General features: G+C 40.1%; 1 protein-coding gene across 3 annotated transcripts in view; it reads right to left on the bottom strand.

Annotated features, from left to right (window-relative positions):
- Nucleotides 1-24,823, bottom strand: part of crtc3 (CREB regulated transcription coactivator 3) — an 80,693-nt gene extending 55,870 nt beyond the window's left edge. For all 3 annotated transcript variants that reach the window (XM_062030489.1, XM_062030490.1, XM_062030491.1), the window contains exons 1-2: nt 23,823-24,823; nt 2,480-2,590 (exon numbers count right to left, since the gene is read on the bottom strand). In XM_062030489.1, coding sequence (XP_061886473.1) covers nt 2,480-2,590; nt 23,823-23,954 — 243 coding nt within the window. In that variant the 5' untranslated portion in view covers nt 23,955-24,823. The remainder of the gene's footprint in view (nt 1-2,479; nt 2,591-23,822) is intronic.
- Between the last annotated feature and the right edge of the window lie 307 nt (nt 24,824-25,130).

The raw sequence follows: 25,130 nt of genomic DNA, 5'->3' as shown, positions 1-25,130 counted from the left end.
CAAGTATACCCTTTCAAATGCAATGAACTTGTATTTCTCGTAAATGTAAACATTGTAACAACAATGTATGAATGAATTAGTCAAGCTCATTTTAAAAGTTGAAGACTAAATTAGAGATGTCAACTAATTCTCAAGATAGTTGATGACTACTCGACTATCAAAATAGTTGCAACCCTATGAGCCGACCAAAAACATTAATTGTCTCACTCAAAAACATTAACCTGTAGCAGATGTATTGCAAGGAAGACATTACTTTTCAACCGTGGGAATGGAGAAAGTGAGTTTGAAGGACACTGCTGAAAAGAAGTGGATGATATCCGCTGAATTAAATAAATAAATATTTGAAAACCATGACTGACGTGAGCATGTAGACGACTTGGTGAAGCAGTGCGAGCATAGCACTTTACAATCTGCAAAAAGTGAGTAAATAACGCCAGCCAAGGGCGTTAAAATAATATCTAAGCATAGAGAAGCTGCAGGAAGGAGATACCGTCGAAAGCAGTTGTCTGAGGTAAATGCTGTACATTATTATTACATTGCGTCACAAAACAACTGTAGTTTTTAGAAGTATATTCTGTTTTTAGAAGTATATTCTATTTTATTGTTTTTGATACAATAGTGGTTACCCAGAAGTATGTGTTTCTTCTTAAAAAGCATGTTGCATGTTAAAATTGTAGTGATTTTTGGGGAACCAGAACAGCATAATGTAATTTCCATCCAAACCTAAATGGATTATACTTGTATTGCGCTTTTCTACCTTCAAGGTACTCAAAGTGCTTTGACACTATTTCCACATTCACCTATTCATACACACATTCACACACCCATCAGGAGCAAAGGTGAAGTGTCTTGCTCAAGGACACAACGGACGTGACTAGGATGGCACAAACTGGGGATCGAACCAGGAACCTTCAGGTTGCTGGCCCGGACACTCTACCCACCGAGCCACACCGTCTTTCCACCATGTCTTGGGTCTTCTCAGTGGCCTCCTATCAGTTGGATGCGACCTAACACCTCCCCAGGGAGACGTTCGGGGAGCATTCTGTCCAGATGCCTTAACCACCTCATCTGGCTCCTCTCTATTGTGGAGGAGCAGCAGCTTTACTCTGAGCTCCTTCCACATGACAGAGCTTCTTACTATCTTTCTCTCACCACCCAAAGGAGGAAACTTATTTTGACCGCTTGTACCCGTGATTTTGTCCTTTCGGTCATAACCCAAAGCTCATGACCATAGGTGAGGATAGGAACGTAGGTTGACCAGTAAATCGAGAGCCTTGTCTTTCGGGTCAGCTCCATCCCTACCACGACTGACAGATGAAGGGTCTGCATCACTGCAGGTGCAGCACAAATCCACTGTCGATCTCACGATCCACTCTTCTCTCACTCGTGAACAAGACCCAGAGGTACTTAACTCCTCCACTTGGGGCAGGATCCCAAACCCGGAGATGGCATTCCACCCCTGTACTAAACCGTCGCATTTGTGTGATATCGATGGGAGTGTTTTCATGCATATTTGTACGTGCTATGTAATGTACTCAAGCCAGCGTTGTTAGCATTAGCATATATACTAACACGTTTACAAGTGTGTGTTAGTATCATTAATTTACAATGGCATTCTTCTTGTATTGTTTCTGCTTCACAAATTCCTCAGTAAATTCACCATGACGTCATCGTGGAGTTATTGAGTCTGTTTAGCTAATTTGGAGAACTAGCTACTGCAGCTAGTGGGTCTATGACGATGACTTCTGTTGTGTTTGATCAGCCGTTCTACTGCTTTGTTACAGGCACCGTTTGGAAACAATTAAGGTATGTAAATAAACATTTACAGAATCTTTCTGTGCAAATATCTTATTTCGCAACATTTACATATGCGGCTTATAATCACGCGCGGATATATATGGAAAAATAATGTTTCCCCTAAAATTTAGTGGGTGCGGCTTATATACCGGTGCGCTGTGTAGTCCGTAAAATACGGTAAATAAACAGACAATACTATATATGTAAATAAACATTTCCAAAATCTTTCGTACCGGTATATATCTGCGGCTTATAGTCCGGTGCGGCTGATAAATGTAAACATATTTATTTCTTCTAAAATTTGGTGGGTGCGGCCTTAACCTGGAAATTATGTTATATGTGAACTTGGGAAACTTTTTCAAATATCAATTGCATTGTTCTGTTGCATTAGTTACATTACAAGTTAAAAAGTGAATATCAATCATAGTAAAACTGGTATTGACAATCTTAAGGTCAAGATGAGCGGTAGAAAATGGATGGATGGAAGAAACAAAAATTTATTCATATCATTGCGCAATAAGCTTTTTTTTTTTAGCTTTTACAATGATGGAAAACTGGCTTTACATGAGTTACAATTGTGTGGACAGTTAGGGTACTTGCAATATAGTATGTTAGGGTTCAGAGGCACACTTTGGTACACTTCTACAAATAATGTATTGTTATTTGTCTGAAAACAACCCACCTGAAATTCAGTGTTGGTGTTGCTTATCTGATTGACATTGGGCAAAGACCCTCCATAGTACTGTGGTCGTGGCTGAGACAAACGAAGCTGCTGGATCTTCTGAAACTGCACCTGTCAGTTCACAAAAGAAAGAAAATAAATGAACCATTCTCACCTTGGCCAGAATGGTGATGACACAGTATTTTTTTACATGAATAGCCTGCAGTATGGAAGAATGTGGTTGATTGTTGGTTAATTGCATCTTAAAGTAATTAAGGCACTCGGCTGCCATAACCAAGGGTGCTGTTTGTTCAGTCTCAAATAGTTTGTGGTCCAAAAGAAGGCAGTTGCTGCAATTTCAAGACCACAAGTTAAATTAAAATGTCACATTCTGGTCCACGAGCTGCATACTTTAACCTCATCAAATGGCACAAGATTGCTTTTTCTTTTGTGAGAAGATAAAAAATATAGATTTCAGTTGCCATCCAAAAGTAAGAAAATCATAGGCTTCCTTCCAACCTATTAAAGGGCGAATATTCAAATCATAAAAAGACAGACATTATTTAACATTATCAATGGATTCACAGAGAAGGAAGACAAATGGGATATGCAATCGTGGTAGTCGGGGGTTATATTTAGATTGTAAGTAGTGCATCCAAATCAATCAATCAATCAATCAATCAATGTTTATTTATATAGCCCTAAATCACAAGTGTCAAATGCACATAAAAAGAAACGAGCAAGATTTTAAAAAAGCCCGAAGTCTGCAGCTTATTGAAAATTGCATTTTAAACTCATAGACTTTACATGAGCTGATTAAAAGCTTAAAAGGGAACTGCACTTTTGGGGAATGTTTGCGTATCTTTCACAATCCATAAGAAAAGTACACATCATAGGTTTTGTTTTTTTCATGCATTCTAACTTGTAAATAAACGCTAGCAAAAATCAGCTAACAATGAAGCTATTGTGATTAGCTACATTCCACCTTTAAAGCGTTCTAAAAAACCTCCAAAATCCTCCATCAACATTTTATATACATTCTGTAAGTATATATGTAATGTAGTAACATTCATAATAACATGCAATATTTACATATTTTGGTAATTTTAAGTACACGGCGGCACATTAATTTCCCGTGTACATTCATTTCCCAGATGCATCACAACATCTGCTATTTCCTTCAACAATAGCAACTCTTACTAATCATGGCAGACTTATAATGAGAGAAAACGACAACTACTTTGAGACAGATGATGATACTTTGAATGAGAAGAAAAATTCCTCAAACAAATTTCAGTTCCCCTTTAAGATCATAGCCTTAAAAAAAAAACAATACACACACTAAAATCTTCTATCAGACAATAACGAAGTCATGGTCTCCTGATGGCGAGTTGAAGATGTTCCAGCTGTTGTCCTTCTTGACTGAGGTGCACAGTCTGTGCAGCCTTTCAACAGGACCATGCAACATCTCCACATTATCAGTCACAAGTTAACGCCAGTGCCCAAGCTGAACGCCATCTTGATGCCCTTCTCTTGCAGATGCTGTCTTTTTGTTTTCAGGCTGCAGTCAGCATCACTAAGGGCCTTGGTATGGGTCAAGGGTCATCTTGTGTCTGCATGGTCAAGCGCGTCGGTCTTCCAGCTAGGTGACTTGATTTGGGGTCTATGACTTAACTTTTTTAAATTTAAATCTCTTTCTTACTGTGTCCAAAAGCTTATTTGCTAAGTAGACGCCAATACCCTATCGTCCACTCCATGACTGACACTGTACCACTCATCCAAGGCAACGGCAGCTAATATTCTTGGTCATATTCTCAAACTGCCTGATAACAAAACTTGCTAGATCACAGGTCATTAAATGACAGACAGTGGTCCTAGTACAAAGTCAGATGCCGTTCTAAACGCACTGGGACCTATAGCCAAGGAATTATATATTTTACGTTTTGACGAGGAGAGACGAGAGGGATTAGAGAGCAAGAAACAACAGAAAAATAAACACACATGGCAATCTCTCTAAAAAAAAAAAAAAAGGGAAGTGAACAGTGAAAATAAACCATCCAACCCAGAGTAGACAGACTCATTTCTGTTATTTGTTCCCTCTGGAAGAACACAGCCAGTCTGCCTAATATGCTCAGAGACCGTGGAACTCACAACTCTGACAATATGAAATTCCCCTAACAGACAAAGCACAAAGTTCTTTACCAAACATACCCACTTAGGTATCAGCTGAGGTTTCAGAAAATAATCAAGTCTCAGAGCCCAATATAAACAATCCAACCAAACAGCTGCTAAGAATTCTTCTCTCAGACCATTTCAGACCAGGTTTAAAATCCTGCCAGGACAAGCTATAGCTTGACAGTCAGTTGTTGATTATATGCAGAAGTTGATAAAACTACAAAGCTGCTTCAATATACAGTATACCACACACTAAACCATAACCTAAGTTAGACATTATGATGATCCGGACCTGTGCTTGAAAACTATCTGGACCTAAATTTATTGTATACACTTTATGACATGTTATGTGTATTCTAATTATGGGCAGTAGAACACCTGGGTAATCATGCACCTCACTCCACCTGTACATCCATCTCTACACTCGGGAATTACAAACCCCGTTTCCATATGAGTTGGTAAATTGTGTTAGATGTAAATATAAACAGAATACAATGATTTGCAAATCATTTTCAACCCATATTCAGTTGAATATGCTACAAATACAACATATTTGATGTTCAAACTGATAAACATTTTTTCTTTTGCAAATAATCCTTAACTTTAGAATTTGATGCCAGCAACACGTGACAAAGAAGTTGGGAAAGGTGGCAATAAATACTGATAAAGTTGAGGAATGCTCATCAAACACTTATTTGGCTACAGGTGAACAGGCAAATTGGGAACAGGTGGGTCCCATGATTGGTATAAAAGTAGATTCCATGAAATGCTCAGTCATTCACAAACAAGGATGGGGCGAGGGTCACCACTTTGTCAACAAATGCGTGAGCAAATTGTTGAACAGTTTAAGAAAAATCTTTCTCAACCAGCTATTGCAAGGAATTTAGGGATTTCACCATCTACGGTCCGTAATACCATCAAAGAATTCAGAGAATCTGGAGAAATCACTGCACGTAAGCAGCTAAGCCCGTGACCTTTGATCCCTCAGGCTGTACTGCAGCAACAAGCGACATCAGTGTGTAAAGGATATCACCACATGGGCTCAGGAACACTTCAGAAACCCACTGTCAGTAACTACAGTTGGTCGCTACATCTGTAAGTGCAAGTTAAAACTCTCCTATGCAAGGCAAAAACCGTTTATCAACAACACCCAGAAACGCTGTTGGCTTCGCTGGGCCTGAGCTCATCTAAGATGGACTGATACAAAGTGGAAAAGTGTTCTGTGGTTTGACGAGTCCACATTTCAAATCGTTTTTGGAAACTGTGGACGCCGTGTCCTCCGGACCAAAGAGGAAAAAAAACATCCGGATTGTTATAGGCGCAAAGTTGAAAAGCCAGCATCTGTGATGGTATGGGGTGTATTAGTGCCCAAGACATGGGTAACTTACACATCTGTGAAGGCGCCATCAATGCTGAAAGGTACATACAGGTTTTGGAGCAACATATGTTGCCATCCAAGCAACGTTACCATGGACGCCCCTGCTTATTTCAGCAAGACAACGCCAAGCCACGTGTTACATCAACGTGGCTTCATAGTAAAAGAGTGCCGGTACTAGACTGGCCTGCCTGTAGTCCAGACCTGTCTCCCATTGAAAATGTGTGGCGCATTATGAATAAGCCTAAAATACCACAACGGAGACCCCCGGACTGTTGAACAACTTAAGCTGTACATCAAGCAAGAATGGGAAAGAATTCCACCTGAGAAGCTTAAAAAATATGTCTCCTCAGTTCCCAAACGTTTACTGAGTGTTGTTAAAAGGAAAGGCCATGTAACACAGTGGTGAACATGCCCTTTCCCAACTCCTTTGGCACGTGTTGCAGCCATGAAATTCTAAGTTAATTATTATTTGCAAAAAAAAAATAAAGTTTATGAGTTTGAACATCAAATATCTTGTCTTTGTAGTGCATTCAATTGAATATGGGTTGAAAAGGATTTGCAAATCATTGTATTCCGTTTATATTTACATCTAACACAATTTCCCAACTCATATGGAAACGGGGTTTGTATGAAAACATGCTACATGAACTGCATATTGCCACTTGTGGTGCATGGTGAAATCTTGTGCTCACCTGTTCTAAAGCAGAAGGACATCATAGTAGTTTGGTATCCAACCTCAAGAGCATTGGTGCGTTGCAAGAGGCCCTGCTTGTGCTGTTCAAAAATCTTGCCACATTAAAAGCTAGAAAACCTTTTTTTTTCCTTTGCTACAATGTCACAATGACAGTGTAACTGTTCGTCACAAAATGACTCTACTTACAGTACCATCCGATTACAATACACCAAGCAAACTGCAAATACTTGCAATTATTTGCACAGTCAATACCAATGATATATTTAACTGTAACTATATCATATAATTTAATATCTAACTATATTTACCAAATTAAAATTGTAATTACTACAAATGAGACACATTAAGGGCTATCAGTAATGGGCAATATAATTAATATTCGATAAACAATATAAATTTGGCTTATGGTAGAGTTTTTAATTCTATGACAACAAAGCATGTCGGTGATGTAATTTAGCTGTGACCTGCAAAATTGACAGTGAAAAGCTGCAACGCATTGTGGATGTAATAATTCAACATGGCTGAAAGCCAACAGGAGGGGTTGGTGAAAAATACCAGTGCAACATCCATCAATTGGACTTGGTTTGGATTTAACTAATCAGACCATCAGAAAAAAGACAACTATACTCTGAAGATTGCGTGGGCAAACAATAAGGCGATAAGACCAATTTGTTTTACCACATCAAAACAAAATACATCGTTAAATATAAACAATTGTATATTATTTAGGCAAAATAAACTAAATGTACTGCCTTTCTGCACTGTTCCACACTTTTAACTCTCTGCAGCATGACACTTTTAAAGCTATCAAGTGCAGTATCTGTACACTTCACTTGAAGAATTGTCTTTAATTACAAGTAGCCTTGGGTGCTATATTACATTCAAGGACTAAAACTAACTGCTTGAAGTATCTTTTAGAATGGTTTGCAATAAAAGGTAAGAAACATTGAGGCGTTTTCTTTGAAGTCTCTGCAGCTACTGTGTGTGTGTATGTATATATATATATATATATATATATATATATATATATATATATATATATATATATATATATATATATATATATATATATATATATATATATATATATTAGGGCTGCAACAACTAATCGATTAAATCGATTAAAATCGATTATAAAAATAGTTGCCGATTAATTTAGTCATCGATTCGTTGGATTTATGCTATGCGCATGCGCAGAGGCTTTTAAAAATAAAAAAATAAAAAAAGTTTTTAAATAAACCTTTATTTATAAACTGCAACATGTACCAACAGCTGAGAAACAATAATCAAAATAAGTATGGTGCCAGTATGCTGTTTTTTTTCAATAAAATACTGGAAAGGATAGAAATGTAGTTTGTCTCTTTTATCCGATTATTAATCGATTAATCGAAGTAATAATCGACAGATTAATCGATTATCAAATTAATCGTTAGTTGCAGCCCTTATATATATATATATATATATATATATATATATATATATATATATATATATATATATATATATATATATATATATATATATATATATATATATAAAAGTAATCGTTAGTTGCAGCCCTATATATATATATATATATATATTAGGGCTGCAACTAACGATTCATTTGATAATCGATTAGTCTGTCGATTATTACTTCGATTAATAATCGGATAAAAGAGACAAACTACATTTCTATCCTTTCCAGTATTTTATTGAAAAAAAACAGCATACTGGCACCATACTTATTTTGATTATTGTTTCTCAGCTGTTTGAACATGTTGCAGTTTATAAATAAAGGTTTATTTTTTTTCAAAAAATTAAAAAAAAACACATTTAAAAAAAAAAGCCTCTGCGCATGCGCATAGATCCAACGAATCGATGACTAAATTAATCGGCAACTATTTTTATAATCGATTTTAATTGATTTAATCGATTAGTTGTTGCAGCCCTAATATATATATATATATATATATATATATATATATATATATATATATATATATATATATATATATATATATATATATATATATATATATATATATATATATTTGTATACACACACACACACACACATTTATTATATATTATAAGTTCTTGTATTCTTGTATTTAAATTTTGGGTAACACTTTAGTATGAGGAACACATATTCACCATTAATTAGTTGCTTATTAACATGCAAATTAGTAACATATTGGCTCTTAATTAGTCATTATTAAATACTTATTAAAGGCCTACTGAAATGACATTTTTTTATTTAAACGGGGATAGCAGATCTATTCTATGTGTCATACTTGATCATTTCGCGATATTGCCATATTTTTGCTGAAAGGATTTAGTATAGAACAACGACGATAAATATCGCAACTTTTGGTATCTGATAAAAAAAGGCTTGCCCCTACCGGAAGTAGCGTGACGTAGTCAATTGAACATATACGCAAAGTTCCCTATTGTTTACAATGATGGCCGCATGAAGTGAGAGAGATTCGGACCGAGAAAGCGACGATTTCCCCATTAATTTGAGCGAGGATGAAATATTTTTAAATGAGGAAAGTGCAAGTGAAGGACTAGTGGGGAGTGGAAGATGCTGTGAGAGACGGGGGTGACCTGATATTCAGCTGGAAATGACTACAACAGTAAATAAACACAAAACATATATATACTCTATTAGCCACAACACAACCAGGCTTATATTTAATATGCCACAAATTAATCCCGCATAAAAACACCTAGGTGTTTGTTATGCTAGCTCCTAGCTACTAGCTCGAGCTAGTTATAGCTCGAGCGGGTAATATGGACGGGATCCTGTATATATAACCCGCCAATACAATTCAAACACCTGCACAACACACACACTCACTCAGCCCAAACAACCGTTCACCTAACCCAAGGTTCATAAAGCTTATATATTTAATCAAAGTTACGTACATGACACGCACGTACTGGCAAGCAATCAAATGTTTGGAAGCGCGCGGGTGGGACCTGATATTCAGCTGGGAATGACTACAACAGTAAATAAACACAAGACATATATATACTCTATTAGCCACAACACAACCAGGCTTATATTTAATATGCCACAAATTAATCCCGCATAAAAACACCTAGGTGTTTGTTATGCTAGCTCCTAGCTCCTAGCTACTAGCTCGAGCTAGTTATAGCTCGAGCGGGTAATATGGACGGGATCCCGTATATATAACCCGCCAATACAATTCAAACACCTGCATAACACACACACTCACTCAGCCCAAACAACCGTTCACCTAACCCAAGGTTCATAAAGCTTATATATTTAATCAAAGTTACGTACATGACACGCACGTACGGGCAAGCAATCAAATGTTTGGAAGCGCGCGGGTGGGACCTGATATTCAGCTGGGAATGACTACAACAATAAATAAACACAAGACATATATATACTCTATTAGCCACAACACAACCAGGCTTATATTTAATATGCCACAAATTAATCCTAATGCTAGCTCCTAGCTTCTAGCTACTAGCTCGAGCTAGTTATAGCAAGCGATCAAATGTTTGGAAGCGCAGCTGTGTACTCACGTTATCGCAACTGTGTATCCAAATCAAAGTCCTCCTGGTAAGAGTCTCTGTTGTCCGAGTTCTTCCATCTTGACTGCATCTTTCGGGAATGTAAACAAAGAAGCGCGGGCTGTGTACGTGTTGTTGCTGACTTCCCTCGCAAAATAGACACTTCGCACCGACAACTTTCTTCTTTGCTTGCTCAGCTTCTTTCTCCATAATGCAATGAACAAATTGCAACAGATTCACCAACACAGATGTCCAGAATACTGTGGAATAATGAGATGAAAACAGAGCTATTTCGTATTGACTTCAATGGTGTCCAAATACTTCCTTTTCAATGATTGACGTCACGCGCATACGTCAACCCTCAGAGGCGTTTCGAACCGGAAGTTTAGCGGGAAATTTAAAATTGCACTTTATAAGTTAACCCGGCCGTATTGGCATGTGTTGCAATGTTAAGATTTCATCATTGATATATAAACTATCAGACTGCGTGGTCGGTAGTAGTGGCTTTCAGTAGGCCTTTAATGCCTTATTCTGCATGGACTTACTAAACAACCAGTCAGCCAATAACTAAGAGTCTTCCCTCAATAACCTCAGAATTATTGCTATTAGTAACCCTAACCCTAACCCTTATATGTTCCCCTAGTGTCCAAATAACTCTAAATTAAGTCTTTGTTACTTTAATAAGCAACTAATGAATGGTGAATATGTTCCCCATACTAAAGTGTTACCAAATTTTGTATTTGTATTTAAATGTATCTGCAACATTATATTAAAGGCCTACTGAAACCCACTACTACCGACCACGCAGTCTGATAGTTTATATATCAATGATGAAATCTTAACATTGCAACACATGCCAATACGGCCGGGTTAGATTACTAAGGTGCAATTTTAAATATTGCGCGAAATATTGCGCGAAAACGTCTCGGTATGATGACGCCTGCGCGTGACGTCACGGATTGTAGAGGACATTTTGGGACAGCATTGTGGCCAGCTATTAAGTCGTCTGTTTTCATCGCAAAATTCCACAGTATTCTGGACATCTGTGTTGGTGAATCTTTTGCAATTTGTTCAATGAACAATGGAGACAGCAAAGAAAAAAGCTGTAGGTGGGAAGCGGTGTATTTCGGCCGGCTGCAGCAACACAAACACAGACGATGTTTCACTGTTTACATTCCCGAAAGATGACAGTCAAGCTTTACCATTGGTCTGTGGAGAACTGGGACAACAGAGACTCTTACCAGGAGGACTTTGAGTTGGATACGCAGGCGCGGTACCGTGAGTACGCAGCTGCGGCTTCCAAACATTTGATCGCTAGCCCGTACGTGTGTGCCGCTATGTGCATGTCACGTACGTAACTTTGGAGACTTTGGGGAAATATATGTGCTGTATGAACTTTGGGGATACGCCCGCTACCACCAAACTCCGCCCCCCCAACCCTGCACCCCCACACATCAACCCCCCTTCCCGTCCGTTGCGTCGGTTGAGGGGAGCGGGGGTTGGTGGTAGCGGGGCTGTATATTGCAGCCCGGAAGAGTTAGGGCTGCAAGGTGTTCTGGGTATTTGTTCTGTTGTGTTTATGTTGTCTTACGGTGCGGATGTTCTCCCGAAATGTGTTTGTCATTCTTGTTTGGTGTGGGTTCACAGTGTGGCGCATATTTGTAACAGTGATGAAGTTGTTTATACGGACACCCTCAGTGTGACCTGTATGGCTGTTGATCAAGTATGTCTTGCAGTCACTTACGTGTGTCTGCAGAAGCTTCATATAACATGTGACTGAGCCGGCACGCTGTTTGTATGGTGAAAAAGCGGACGCGACGACAGGTTGTAGAGGACATTAAAGGCAGGGCTATCACGGCAGGCCCTTAATATTATTGTCCAGGTGAAAATCGTGACAAATTTAGGGGAATGGTTGCCCCGGGAGATTGTCGGGAGGGGCACTGAAATTCGGGAGTCTCCCGGAAAAATCGGGAGGGTTGGCAAGTATGTTGCTAGGGCAGGATAGCCATTCAAAGAAGGTGAATTCATTAAAAAGTGCATGTTAGATTTTTTTAAGAAATCTTTTCTTGCGGCCCAGCCTCACCCAGTTTCTGCATCCAGTGGCCCCCAGGTAAATTGAGTTTGAGACCCCTGCCCTATTGATAGGACTCATTCCAGGGCCTTTGCTGTGCGTTGAAGTGAGACCGACTAGATCCAGCCGGAACTTCTCTACCTCGTGCACCAGCTCAGGCTCCTTCCCCCCCAGCGAGGTGACGTTCACATCCCAAGATCTAGCTTCTGTAGCCGAGGATCGGGCCGCCAAGGGCCCAGCCTTCAACTGCTGCCGAGCTCACAGAGTACCTGACTTTTAATCCCCCTCATATATGTGTTGAGCCCACTGGAGGGGGGACCCACGTTTCCTCTTCGGCTGTGCCCAACCGGGCCCCATGGGGCCATTGAGCCCCACTTCCAGGCCTGGCCCCGGAGGGAGGCCACAGTGACCCACATCCATGCGAGCATAACCTTGGTCTTCAATTTTTTTGTATTCATAGAAGTCTTTCTTTCTTAGCATTTTTTAAAGTTTGGCTTTCATTAATGTTTATGTAACAAGTCAAAAATATATAAGAGGCTGCAACACATATATACACAATATAGATTTTAGGCTTTACATCCCACCCTTGTGCCTATTAGGGATATAATGATATGAAAATATCATATCACGGTTATCGTGACCAAAAATATCATGGTTATCATTAGGGACGTATACAGTGTACCGGTTTTTTTTGGTAATAGTTTCTAATTGGGTCAGTTATGGAGGACCGTTATCTGCACATATGATAGATACGACTATCGATATATATTTTTTTAATCTAACTGACCGTCGTATTCATGACACGCTGTCCACATTCATTTAAAGTGCCGCAGCTATGCATAAAAAAAAGACACGGGTAGGATCTGATAATAAGCTTGGAATAATCACACACAAGAAAACAACACCATACAAAATTTTGTTACAATATTTTCTCCTCAAAAAAGTCCCTCAAATTCACGCTCGCTAATAAGAGTAGGTGTCAGTTTGAACCATAGCATATTATTAAGAAGCAAATATCAACATAATTCAGTTTTGCAGTTTTCCAAATCAAGCAAACAAGCAGCCTTTACACATTTTTGCTTCACAAAGATGCCAATCGTGGTACAGTAGGTCAAAGACTTCAGCCCCAGTACGACTTTACTACAACCCTTCTGATTGTATACACTATACTATTCAGTTCACCAGCGCCAGGCGTAAACTTTAAAGCAGCTAATTCTAATTACAGCTGTTTGCTCTGAAATGTGTTCAATGCCAACCTCTCCCTCTTTCAGTCCGCAAGGAGGTTACAGACAGTTCATACCTGAATGATAACTTAAAATTGCTTTGGCCTCAAAGCACCATCCTTTTTCAAAGACCACCTCAGATCTGATAGAAAGAACACAATGCAACCCAATACTGAAGGCCTACTGAAATTAAATTTTCTTATTTAAACGGGGATAGCAGGTCCATTCTATGTGTCATACTTGATCATTTCGCGATATTGCCATATTTTTGCTGAAAGGATTTAGTAGAGAACATCGACGATAAAGTTCGCAACTTTTGGTCGCTGATAAAAAAAAGCCTTGCCTGTACCGGAAGTAGCGTGACGTCACAGGTTGTGGAGCGCCTCACATCTGCACATTGTTTACAATCATTCCCACCAGCAAGAGCGATTAAGACCGAGAAAGCGACGATTACCCCATTAATTTGAGCGAGGATGAAAGATTTGTGGATGAGGAAAGTGAGAGTGAAGGATTAGAGTGCAGTGCAGGACGCCAGGATGTATCTTTTTTCGCTCTGACTTAGGTACAAGGGCTCATTGGATTCCACACTTTCTCCTTTTTCTATTGTGGATCACGGATTTGTATTTTAAACCACCTCGGATACTATATCCTCTTGAAAATGAGAGTCGAGAACGCGAAATGGACATTCACAGTGACTTTTATCTCCACGACAATACATCGCGAAGCACTTTAGCTTCGGAGCTAACGTGATAGCATTGTGCTTAACTGCGGATAGAAACAGAAGAAACATGCCCCTGACTGGAAGGATAGACCGAAGATCAACAATACTACTATTACTTCTACTATCAGGAGACACTGAACTAAACCCTGGACCTGTAACCAGCCGGGGAAGCCTAGCAATACTGTTGGTAACGACGCCATTGAAGCTAACTTAGCTAAGGGACCTCGACAGAGCTATGCTAAAAACATTAGCTCTCCACCTACGCCAGCCCTCATCTGCTCATCACCACCCGTGCTCACCTGCGTTCCAGCGATCGACGGCGCGACGAAGGACTTCACAACGATCATCGGTGCGGTCGGCGGCTAGCGTCGGATATCGCGTCTGCTATCCATCTCAAAGTCCTCCTGGTTGTGTTGCTGTAGCCAGCCGCTAATACACCGATCCCACCTACAGACCATCTTTGCTGTCTCCATTGTTCATTAAACAAATTGCAAGATTCACCAACACAGATGTCCAGAATACTATGGAATTTTGCGATGAAAACAGACGCTGTTTGTATTGGGGACACAATGGTGTCCCAACTTCCGCACAATCCGTGACGTCACGCGCAAACGTCATCATACCGAGACGTTTTCAGCCGGATATTTCCCGGGAAATTTAAAATTGCACTTTATAAGTTAACCCGGCCGTATTGGCATGTGTTGCAATGTTAAGATTTCATCATTGATATATAAACTATCAGACTGCGTGGTCGGTAGTAGTGGGTTTCAGTAGGCCTTTAAATGAGCATTTTATTTATTTATTTTTTTCATACAGCAAAAACATGGTGGTGTGAAAGGAAAGGACTACCGAGTACATGCTTTTTACTATACATCTGGGTCTCTAAGCTGTCGATAGCTACCAGTAGCTCACCACCCCTTTTCGAGTAGCTTGCCAGTGTAGGGAGTAGCTCTCAGAAGGTTGGAGACCCCTGAGATAATTCACCCTGGTCATGGTAAACTACAAACATTTTATCCTGGTAACTTCTTCTTGGCTGAGTGAACTGTCGCTATGCAAAAAAAGTCATACACCTGTCACACCTAGCAACAAGGGACTTCCATGTGACCAGATCCCAGCAAACATACGCATACATCAGAGACCCGGCCCCAAAATTCTGAACAAAAAAGCCTTGCAGACTAAAAGGTAGTCCATTTGCCAAAATTCTACTTCTGCAGATGACATGCTAGTCATCTTGATTTGGAACTTGATCAACTGCACACGCAATTGGGTTCAGAGGAATAAGGGAAGTTTTAAATGAGCTATTGTAACTTTAAACATCATGTTAAATCGGGGGTCCTCAACCTTTTTTCTACCAGCAGGTAGAAGGTCCTGGTTTTTCAGTAATTGAACATGCAAAAATTAGCCCAAAAAAGCACCATTTAAAGATGTTTTAGTGTTTAAAGAATTGAAGAATGATCAACAGAGTTGACATAAATACATACCCAATTCATCCAAATGAATCACTATGTCTGTTTCAGTCCCTATGTTATTTAGTCACTACAGTAATTACAACTTGTTTTCACATCCACAAGAACCACATGAGTTAGCCTACTCTATACAGTATTTACAACCTTACTAGTGTTCACTTCACAGCCACAGATGGTTCATCTAATTATTCACATTATTTACACATTACTTTGCTTCATTCACACATTACTTTGGTATTTTTGCTTTGATGGTTCTGACATGAGCCTTGCTAGCAAATTTCTGAGCAGCTTGCATTTTCCTTTTTGTTTCTGCTTTAGCGGATTCTGCCTTGGATTGTATAGCCAATTTATGTATATTTGACCAGTTCTAACTGCTCCAAATGCAAAAATCATAAAAAGTACAAACAATGTTTATTCTATTAGCTAACTTATTTTATCTGAATAACGATTTGTGATTTATAGCATGACATAACAAATATCTGGCAGTCATGTTGTTTATGTTTCAAAATGATTCAACTATTCAATGTCAAAATATAAACAGTAGAAATAATGAACAAAATGTTAGCTACTGCATGCTCTAAGTATATATAGTATGTAGGGATGATACTCTAAACCGGTTTTCCCGGTTGTTCAATAAGAAAAGAACCGAGTCCTCTGACTCAAATCCCTTTTTGAGAACCGGTACCCGTTATCAAGACCACTATAGTAAAGAAAAAGAGTTGGTTCTTTATTCGAATCTCTGGAATCCCGTCCCGACCAGAAATGCTCCGTGTGACATCACAAGAAATGACGTCACGTAGCTCAGTCATTAGGCGCAGATAGGGAAAGCAGGAAAACAATGGACCAGAAAAAGCGCTCCAAGGTGTAATAAAGTTCAAAACAAAAAGTATAATCCAATGAATAACTTTACTGAGAGATTTGAGCAGGGTACAAACACATGACGAACACTTTTACGACCAACCGGAAACATAGCAACAAGGCTAGCAACGCACCTCCTTTACGGCAGCTGTCGCAACGTTCTTAAAGCAACCGCAGCACATACATACAGTATATGACATCTCCCTTTTTTAACTTTTGTTTTTCTTTCCTTGTAAACAAAACAAAATCACACTGTATATGTGTTGTCTGTCTAATTATAAATAATGCAGACGAGGCGTGTTGGCTGAGTTCTTGACGTTTACTTTCACAGCGTGCTCATAACCTCATTCTTAGCTGCCGGGTGGTGACATGCAACACTTTTCGGGGCTACCGTGCATGCTCGTCACTCCCGTTGCACGCTGGGTAGTGTAGTTGTTATATTCCTAGCTCATAACATCACATATTTCCCCCTATATAGAAATAATGTTAACTCAATAAAGTGTATTTCTTTTTTTAGCTTTAACTTTTCATTTTTTAGCATTGTAACCACATTTGCAAACAACTTTTCTCTTCATAGAATTTTCTTTCAATAAAGAAATAAAGTGCAAAAATGTCAAAGCATCATAACAAACAGTTATGTCAAATAGCAGCAAAAGTGCACTTTTTGGAGAGCTGTATTATTTTCAGTTTTGTGCCCAAGGGACTGATTTTATTTAACACTATATTATTATTTAAACACCTATAGTGATCACAGAGACAGGTTGTTTTTGTGTTACTGTATATATTTGTTTTACTTAAAAATCCCACTTAATATACTTAAGGTAACAACAGTCAATATTTATTTATTTTATTTTATTTTTTTAGGGGGGTAACAGTCAATATTTTTTTATTTATTAGATTTTGTTTTTTTCTTATATAATAAAAGTGAGCTTTTGTTAAACCAAATATTGTGTGTTTTTTTCCATATACAACAACCTATCTGGACTCGATAAGAGAATCGATAAGGAATCGGTTCGATAAGAGGATTCGATAATAGGCTCGAACTCGATAATTTCTTATCAAACATCATCCCTAATTGTATGTAATAAAGTAACAGGCACATTCATAATAAGATGTCATATTTATATATTCTGGTCAATTTAATCGTACGGTCCGTATTAATTTAACGGACACATCACAATGTTGGTGTTTCACTTCATAAACAACATTTCATGTGGGACAACAAAGACTACTTTGGGACAAATAATGATCCAGAACCTTATATTTTTTAGCCTGAATATAAAGAGGATGAGGTTAAAGTTTTGGAAGCTGTGTGCTGAACAAATTCAGCTTTAGTGAAACACTGGGTATCATGCAGCAGAATTGCTGAGTGCTAAACAAGCTATACAAACTACGTACATAATAAAATAATCACTTACTGTACAATGTCTGCTCTCACTAGGTTGCTGACTAATGGGATGTTCATATCTTCCCATTTAGATGTAAAATTAATCATAATCCTCATGCAAGTAAAAATAAAAAAATATAAAAAAGTTGCCGCTAACTAGCGTATTTTGTGTCTTTGTCGGTATCTCCAGGCATAAGTTGGATGTCAAAGTTGACCAACTTTTCTGTTCAACCTTCTACTATAAAAGTGGAAGGCATGATTTATAATCTAGAATGAACTTTTACCAACTCAGGCAAAGCAGCAGCAGTGCACTGGCTCAGTATTTCAATAGCTGTATAAGCTAGTTATTATGTACCGGTAACTATTTGTTTTAACAACAATTGGATTTGATTCAGAATTTGTGGTTACCGATACGATTCAGGGACAATATTTATTTTAAAACAATACGATCCGAAATTATTCAGTGAGTTGAAAGCGATTAAGTAACTTTTTAGCAAAAAAAAAATCAAGTAGTGTGACAGTGAAATAAATACTGGATACTATGATGGGCGTTTATATGGTCGTGATCGTTGATCGCGATTAACTTGAGTTTGATCACAGTTATCAGCTGTTAGCATATTTCTTCGATCAAACATGGCGGCGGGAATGTTTGTTAAAGTTAAAGTACCAATGATTGTCACACACACACTAGGTGTGGCGAAATTATTCTCTGCATTTGACCCATCACCCTTGATCACCCCCTGGGAGGTGAGGGGAGCAGTGGGCAATCATTAGAAGTTACCGCAGTAGTAATCAGTAGGAAACAACAACGCTTGGTATTATCCGGCACGGAACAATCCACCTTTATTGACCGTGATCTTGTGTGCTAGTGAATGTGTGTGTTAGTATACGTGTGCGTGTGTTTGTGTAAAATTGTGTCTGTGTGCGTGCGCGCGACCTCCCGTACCAACGTAGCGAAAGTCAGTCACCTCATGACGTAATGAATGTTGCAACAGCATTGTGCCTTGTCCCCTTACACAGCTGGAAGTGCAGCCCAGAAGAAGAAAATAGTCATATGACTAGCACTGGCATAGAAATTGAAACGCAACAATTAAAAGGAGCAGCGACTTTACTTTCACTATCTGCTGCAGCTCACCAGTAATCCTGCCCCGAATGCGTACTTGCAGGCACTCAGAACGTCTATGTGACTGTATTTCTGAGCAGCTTGCATTTTCCATAAATCCTCGAAAAAATTGTTGCACAGCAGCTAAATGAACACTTAGCGTCTAACAATCTCTGTGAACCCTTTCAATCCGGTTTGAGGGCAAATCACTCTACGGAGACAGCCCTCGCAAAAATGACTAATGATCTATTGCTAACGATGGATGCTGATGCGTCATCCATGTTGCTGCTTCTTGATCTTAGCGCTGCTTTCGATACCGTCGATCATAATATTGTATTAGAGCGTATCAAAACACGTATTGGTATGTCAGACTTAGCCTTGTCTTGGTTTAACTCCCATCTTACTGACAGAATGCAGTGCGTCTCCCATAACAATGTGACCTGGGAGTATGTTAAGGTAACGTGTGGAGTTCCCCAGGGTTCGGTTCTTGGCCCTGCACTCTTCAGCATCTACATGCTGCCGCTACGTGACATCATACGCAAATACGGTGTTAGCTTTCACTGTTATGCTGATGACACCCAACTCTACATGCCCCTAAAGCTGACCAAAACGCCGGATTGTAGTCAGCTGGAGGCGTGTCTTAATGAAATTAAACAATGGATGTCCGCTAACTTTTTGCAACTCAACGCTAAGAAAACGGAAATGCTGATTATCGGCCCTGCTAGACACCGACACCTATTTAATGATACCACCTTAACATTTGACAACCAAACAATTACACAAGGCGACTCTGTAAAGAATCTGGGTATTATCTTCGACCCAACTCTCTCGTTTGAGTCACACATTAAGAGTGTTACTAAAACGGCCTTCTTTCATCTCCGTAATATCGCTAAAATTTGTTCCAATTTGTCCACTAGCGACGCTGAGATTATTATTCATGCGTTTGTTACGTCTCGTCTCGATTACTGTAACGCATTATTTTCGGGTCTCCCTATGTCTAGCATTAAAAGATTACAGTTGGTACAAAATGCGGCTGCTAGACTTTTGACAAGAACAACAAAGTTTGATCATATTACGCCTATACTGGCTCACCTGCACTGGCTTCCTGTGCACTTAAGATGTGACTTTAAGGTTTTACTACTTACGTATAAAATACTACACGGTCTAGCTCCATCCTATCTTGCTGATTGTATTGTACCATATGTCCCCGGGGGCACAGATTCGGTGACCACAGATGACGCGCTAGCTGTCCAAAGTCGGGACCCAGGGTGGCTCACTCATCTGTGCATTAGTTGGGGACGTCTCTGCGCTGCTGACCTGTCTCCGCTCAAGATGATCTCCTGCTGGCCCCACTATGGACTGAACTCTCATTATTGTGTTAGATCCACTATGGACTGGACTCTCACAATATTATGCTAGATCCACTCGACGTCCATTGCACCGTCCCCACATCTGCGGTCCCCTCCAAGGTTTCTCATTGTCATCCCATTGTGTTGAATTTTTTCTTGCCCTGATGTGGGATCTGAGCCGAGGATGTCGTTGTGGCTTGTGAAGCCCTTTGAGACACTTGTGATTTAAGGCTATATAAGTAAACATTGATTGAATGATACTTGACATTTAAGAATATTAATCAATCTATCGATATATCGCTCAATCGTTTCATTCTGGTAACCTCTGTGATCTGAAAAATTGTTTGTCTCCGTTAGCGCTTATAATAACAATATCGCCAATACTTGGTAAATATTCACGACATGTAAATGAAGTATTTGTTGGTGGTTTTGGATGTTTTTAAAGGGCTTTATGGACGGAATAGTGGACCCCCATTAGTTTCATTGTTAGCCACCTCGTACATGTCGTATTTACGACTTAAAATGCATTAAATAACAAAGTGTGTGCTGACTTACATAAAATGACAGGCAAAATTTTAAAAAAGTGCTCCTTTTTACCAATGCAAAAACTTTGAACAGGGCTGCATTAGAAAAATAACCAAATAGAAGTCAATGGCCAGATGCAGACTCAGCAATATACTTGACTAGGGCTGAAACTAACGATTAATTTGATAATCGATTGATCTGTCGATTATTACTTCATTTAATCGATTAATAATCGGATAAAAGAGACAAACTACATTTCTATCATTTCCAGTATTTTATTGGAAAAAAAACATCATACTGGCACCATACTTATTTTGATTATTGTTTCTCAGCTGTTTGTACATCCATCCATCCATCCATTTTCTTCCGCTTATCCGAGGTCGGGTCGCGGGGGCAGCAACCTAAGCAGGGAAACCCAGACTTTCCTCTCCCCAGCCACTTCGTCCAGATCCCGAGGCGTTCCCAGGCCAGCCGGGAGACATAGTCTTCCCAACGTGTCCTGGGTCTTCCCCGTGGCCTCCTACCGGTCGGACGTGCCCTAAACACCTCCCTAGGGAGGCGTTCGGGTGGCATCCTGACCAGATGCCCGAACCACCTCAACTGGCTCCTCTCGATGTGGAGGAGCAGTGGCTTTACTTTGAGCTCCCCCCGGATGGCAGAGCTTCTCACCCTATCTCTAAGGGAGAGCCCCGCCACCCGGCGGAGGAAACTCATTTCGGCCGCTTGTACCCGTGATCTTGTCCTTTCGGTCATAACCCAAAGCTCATGACCATAGGTGAGGATGGGAACGCAGATCGACCGGTAAATTGAGAGCTTTGCCTTCCGGCTCAGCTCCTTCTTCACCACAACGGATCGATACAGCGTCTGCATTACTGAAGACGCCGCACCGATCCGCCTGTCGATCTCACGATCCACTCTTCCCTCACTCGTGAACAAGACTCCAAGGTACTTGAACTCCTCCACTTGGGGCAGGGTCTCTTCCGCAACCCGGAGATGGCACTCCACCCTTTTCCGGGCGAGAACCATGGACTAGGACTTGGAGGTGCTGATTCTCATCCCAGTCGCTTCACACTCAGCTGCGAACCGATCCAGCGAGAGCTGAATATCCTGGCCAGATGAAGCCATCAGGACCACATCATCTGCAAAAAGCAGAGACCTAATCCTGCAGCCACCAAACCAGATCTCCTCAACGCCTTGACTGCGCCTAGAAATTCTGTCCATAAAAGTTATGAACAGAATCGGTGACAAAGGGCAGCCTTGGCGGATTCCAACCCTCACTGGAAACGTGTCCGACTTACTGCCGGCAATGCGGACCAAACTCTGGGATTGATCATACAGGGAGCGGACCGCCACAATCAGACAGTCCGATACCCCATACTCTCTGAGCACTCCCCACAGGACTTCCCGAGGGACACGGTCGAATGCCTTCTCCAAGTCCACAAAACACATGTAGACTGGTTGGGCAAACTCCCAACCAACCACATGTTTGTACATGTTTGTACATGTACAAACATGTACTGTTTGTACATGTTGCAGTTTATAAATAAAGGTTTATAAAAAAAAATACAAAAATAAATACAAAAATATTTAAAAAATAAATAAATAAAAATTGCCTCTGCGCATGCGCATAGCATAGATCCAACGAATCGATGACTAAATTAATCACCAACTATTTTTATAATCGATTTTAATCGATTAGTTGTTGCAGCCCTATACTTGACATTTAGGAATATAAATCAATCTATCGATATATCGTTACATACTGGTAACCGCTCTGATCTAAAAAATAGTTTGTCTGCGTTAGCGCTTGTAATAACAATATCGCTAATACTTGGTAAATATTCAGGTCACAACATGTAAATAGAGTATTGTTGGGGGCTTTGGATGTTTTTAGACGGAATAAATTACCCCAATTAGCTTTATTGTTAGCCACCTCGTACTTGTCGCATTTACGACTTAAAATGCATAAAAAAAGAAAGAGTGTGGGCTGACTTACATTAAAAAAAAAAAAAAGTGTTCATTCCATCCATTTATCATTTGACCGAAGTACAAACGAAAACTGCAGTACCCATGCAAAAAACTTGAACGCCCCTGCATTAGAGACATAACCAAATAGAAGTCAATGACGCAGCAAATAAATGTTCCCAGAACTTCTTTTTGAGTTCCTAGGAGCTGATGTCCATGTTACTACTTCCTCAGGAGGCTAGGATCCTTCAACGTCTGTACAAAGATGTTGAAGATGTTCTACAAGTCGGTGGTTGCCTGCTGGGGCAGCGGGCTGAGAGCGAGGGACGCAAACAGACTGGACAAGCTGGTAAAGAAGGCCAGTAACGTGGTGGGAGTGGAGCTAGACTCTCTGGCGGTGGTGTCAGAGAGGAGAAGTCTAGCAAAACTCCTAGCCATTATGGACAACACCCCCCACCCACTACACTCGGACCTTGCGGGGAGAATGAGCATGTTCAGTGGAAGGCTCAGACTCCCAAAACGCAACACGGAACGACACAGGCGGTCCTTCATACCGACAGCCATCAGACTGTATAATGCATGTTCCTTCTTGACTGCACTTAATTGTAGAATATATGTAGTATATGTAAAATATATTTATATTATTTATATCATATATATAATATATTATATTATTTATTATTATTCTTGTCTATTGTGAGCGAACTGTGGTGCTGAATTTCCCCCAGGGATCAATAAAGTACTTTCTTTTCTATCTATTCTATTCTATTGCATTAATAAACATCCCTCTCCATCATGTCCAAGGATTTCAAAAAGTCGACTTTGTCCTGAAGACTATTTCTTGGTGCTGAAATGACTGGATTAGAATTTAAGTGGGGTGTGAGAGCAAGACAGCACATAATAATAATGACAGCTTGCTTACCCTTGAGACAGTCAGGTCCGTCATCAGCTGTTCGAAGGCCCGCGTCTCTTCTGCCTGCTTCTGGTTGTGCAGCGCTATCTTCTCGCTGAACTTCCGGGGGTTTGAGCCCCCTGTGCCCGGGGAGCCGGACATGCTGCGCCCTTTAACTACTTTGGAATTTTAAAAAAAAATGATATTATTTATCTTCCAAGATCTTTCTGTGGGTGGTACTCCATCAAAAAGTCGACATATATCCGATTGGTATATATGGATGATGTGTATTGGGGGGGAAATAACTTGTCACAACTGAGTTAATCAAGCATTTTCCCGCAAGTTCCGACTTTAAAAGAAGTTGATATTGTTATCTGTCAAAGCTATGAAACATAACATGGACGTGAGCGGGCTAGCAAGTAGCTGCGCTAGCTAAACTGACTGAGCTTTCACATCCACCTGTAACCTCTTCACGCACTTAACACAAATGAAAAAATGACACCGACGACTCGTTGGCGCTCTAATTCGACAAACGGTTGGCCAACATACACCCGACTGAATCGTCTCTAGATGGTTTCGCTTAAAATAGTCAACAAAAGTAGTGTGCTCTGTTAGCCGAGAGCATGCTAACAGTTAGCTCAGCAAGTTGTATTTTCAACAAGTGTCCGTGGTTCTTATCCGGAGTCCTTCAGTGTTGACTTGCTTGAAGAAGAAAAAAACGCCTTTTTCCACGATCACGCAGGCGCTCACACTCGAAGCAAAGGCACAGTCCTCGGATCCATACTTTAACCGACAGATGACAGCGGATTGGAGCCTTGCGTTAATCCACGGGCAGCACGGCAGACCTCAAACTCCGACCCGACGACCCCAAGAACATAAACACTAAACTCCAAGGCTTGAAACTCATCCCTTCCTCACGGGTGAACGCTTAATTCTTCTGAAGTGTCTGCTTGCCGTGTCACCATTTTAATCGTGGCATGACAAGCCTTGTTACGGCAACTCTGGTCCGATGGCTTTTTTATTTTACAGAGAAAAACATTGCCTCCTTAATTCTAACCACTGCCCTAAAAGACCACACGGGGGCGACAAAATCCTCCACCAGGATTACAGTGTTACATTCAATTTGGCAAAAGTAAATACAAAATTAATTAATATATATAAAATATATATAGTATATATGTGTATATATACACATATGGTATAGCTCAGTTGGTAGAGTGGCCGTGCCAGCAACTTGAGGGTTCCAGGTTCAATCCCAGCTTCCGCCATCCTAATCACTGCCGTTGTGTCCTTGGGCAAGACACTTTACCCACCTGCTCCCAGGGCCACCCACACTGG

The sequence above is a fragment of the Entelurus aequoreus genome, linkage group LG02 (genome assembly GCF_033978785.1).
Source record: "Entelurus aequoreus isolate RoL-2023_Sb linkage group LG02, RoL_Eaeq_v1.1, whole genome shotgun sequence".
Taxonomy (NCBI): Eukaryota; Metazoa; Chordata; class Actinopteri; order Syngnathiformes; family Syngnathidae; genus Entelurus; species Entelurus aequoreus.
The sequence above is the reverse complement of the archived record's forward strand: the minus strand, read 5'-3'. Positions and strand labels throughout refer to the sequence as shown.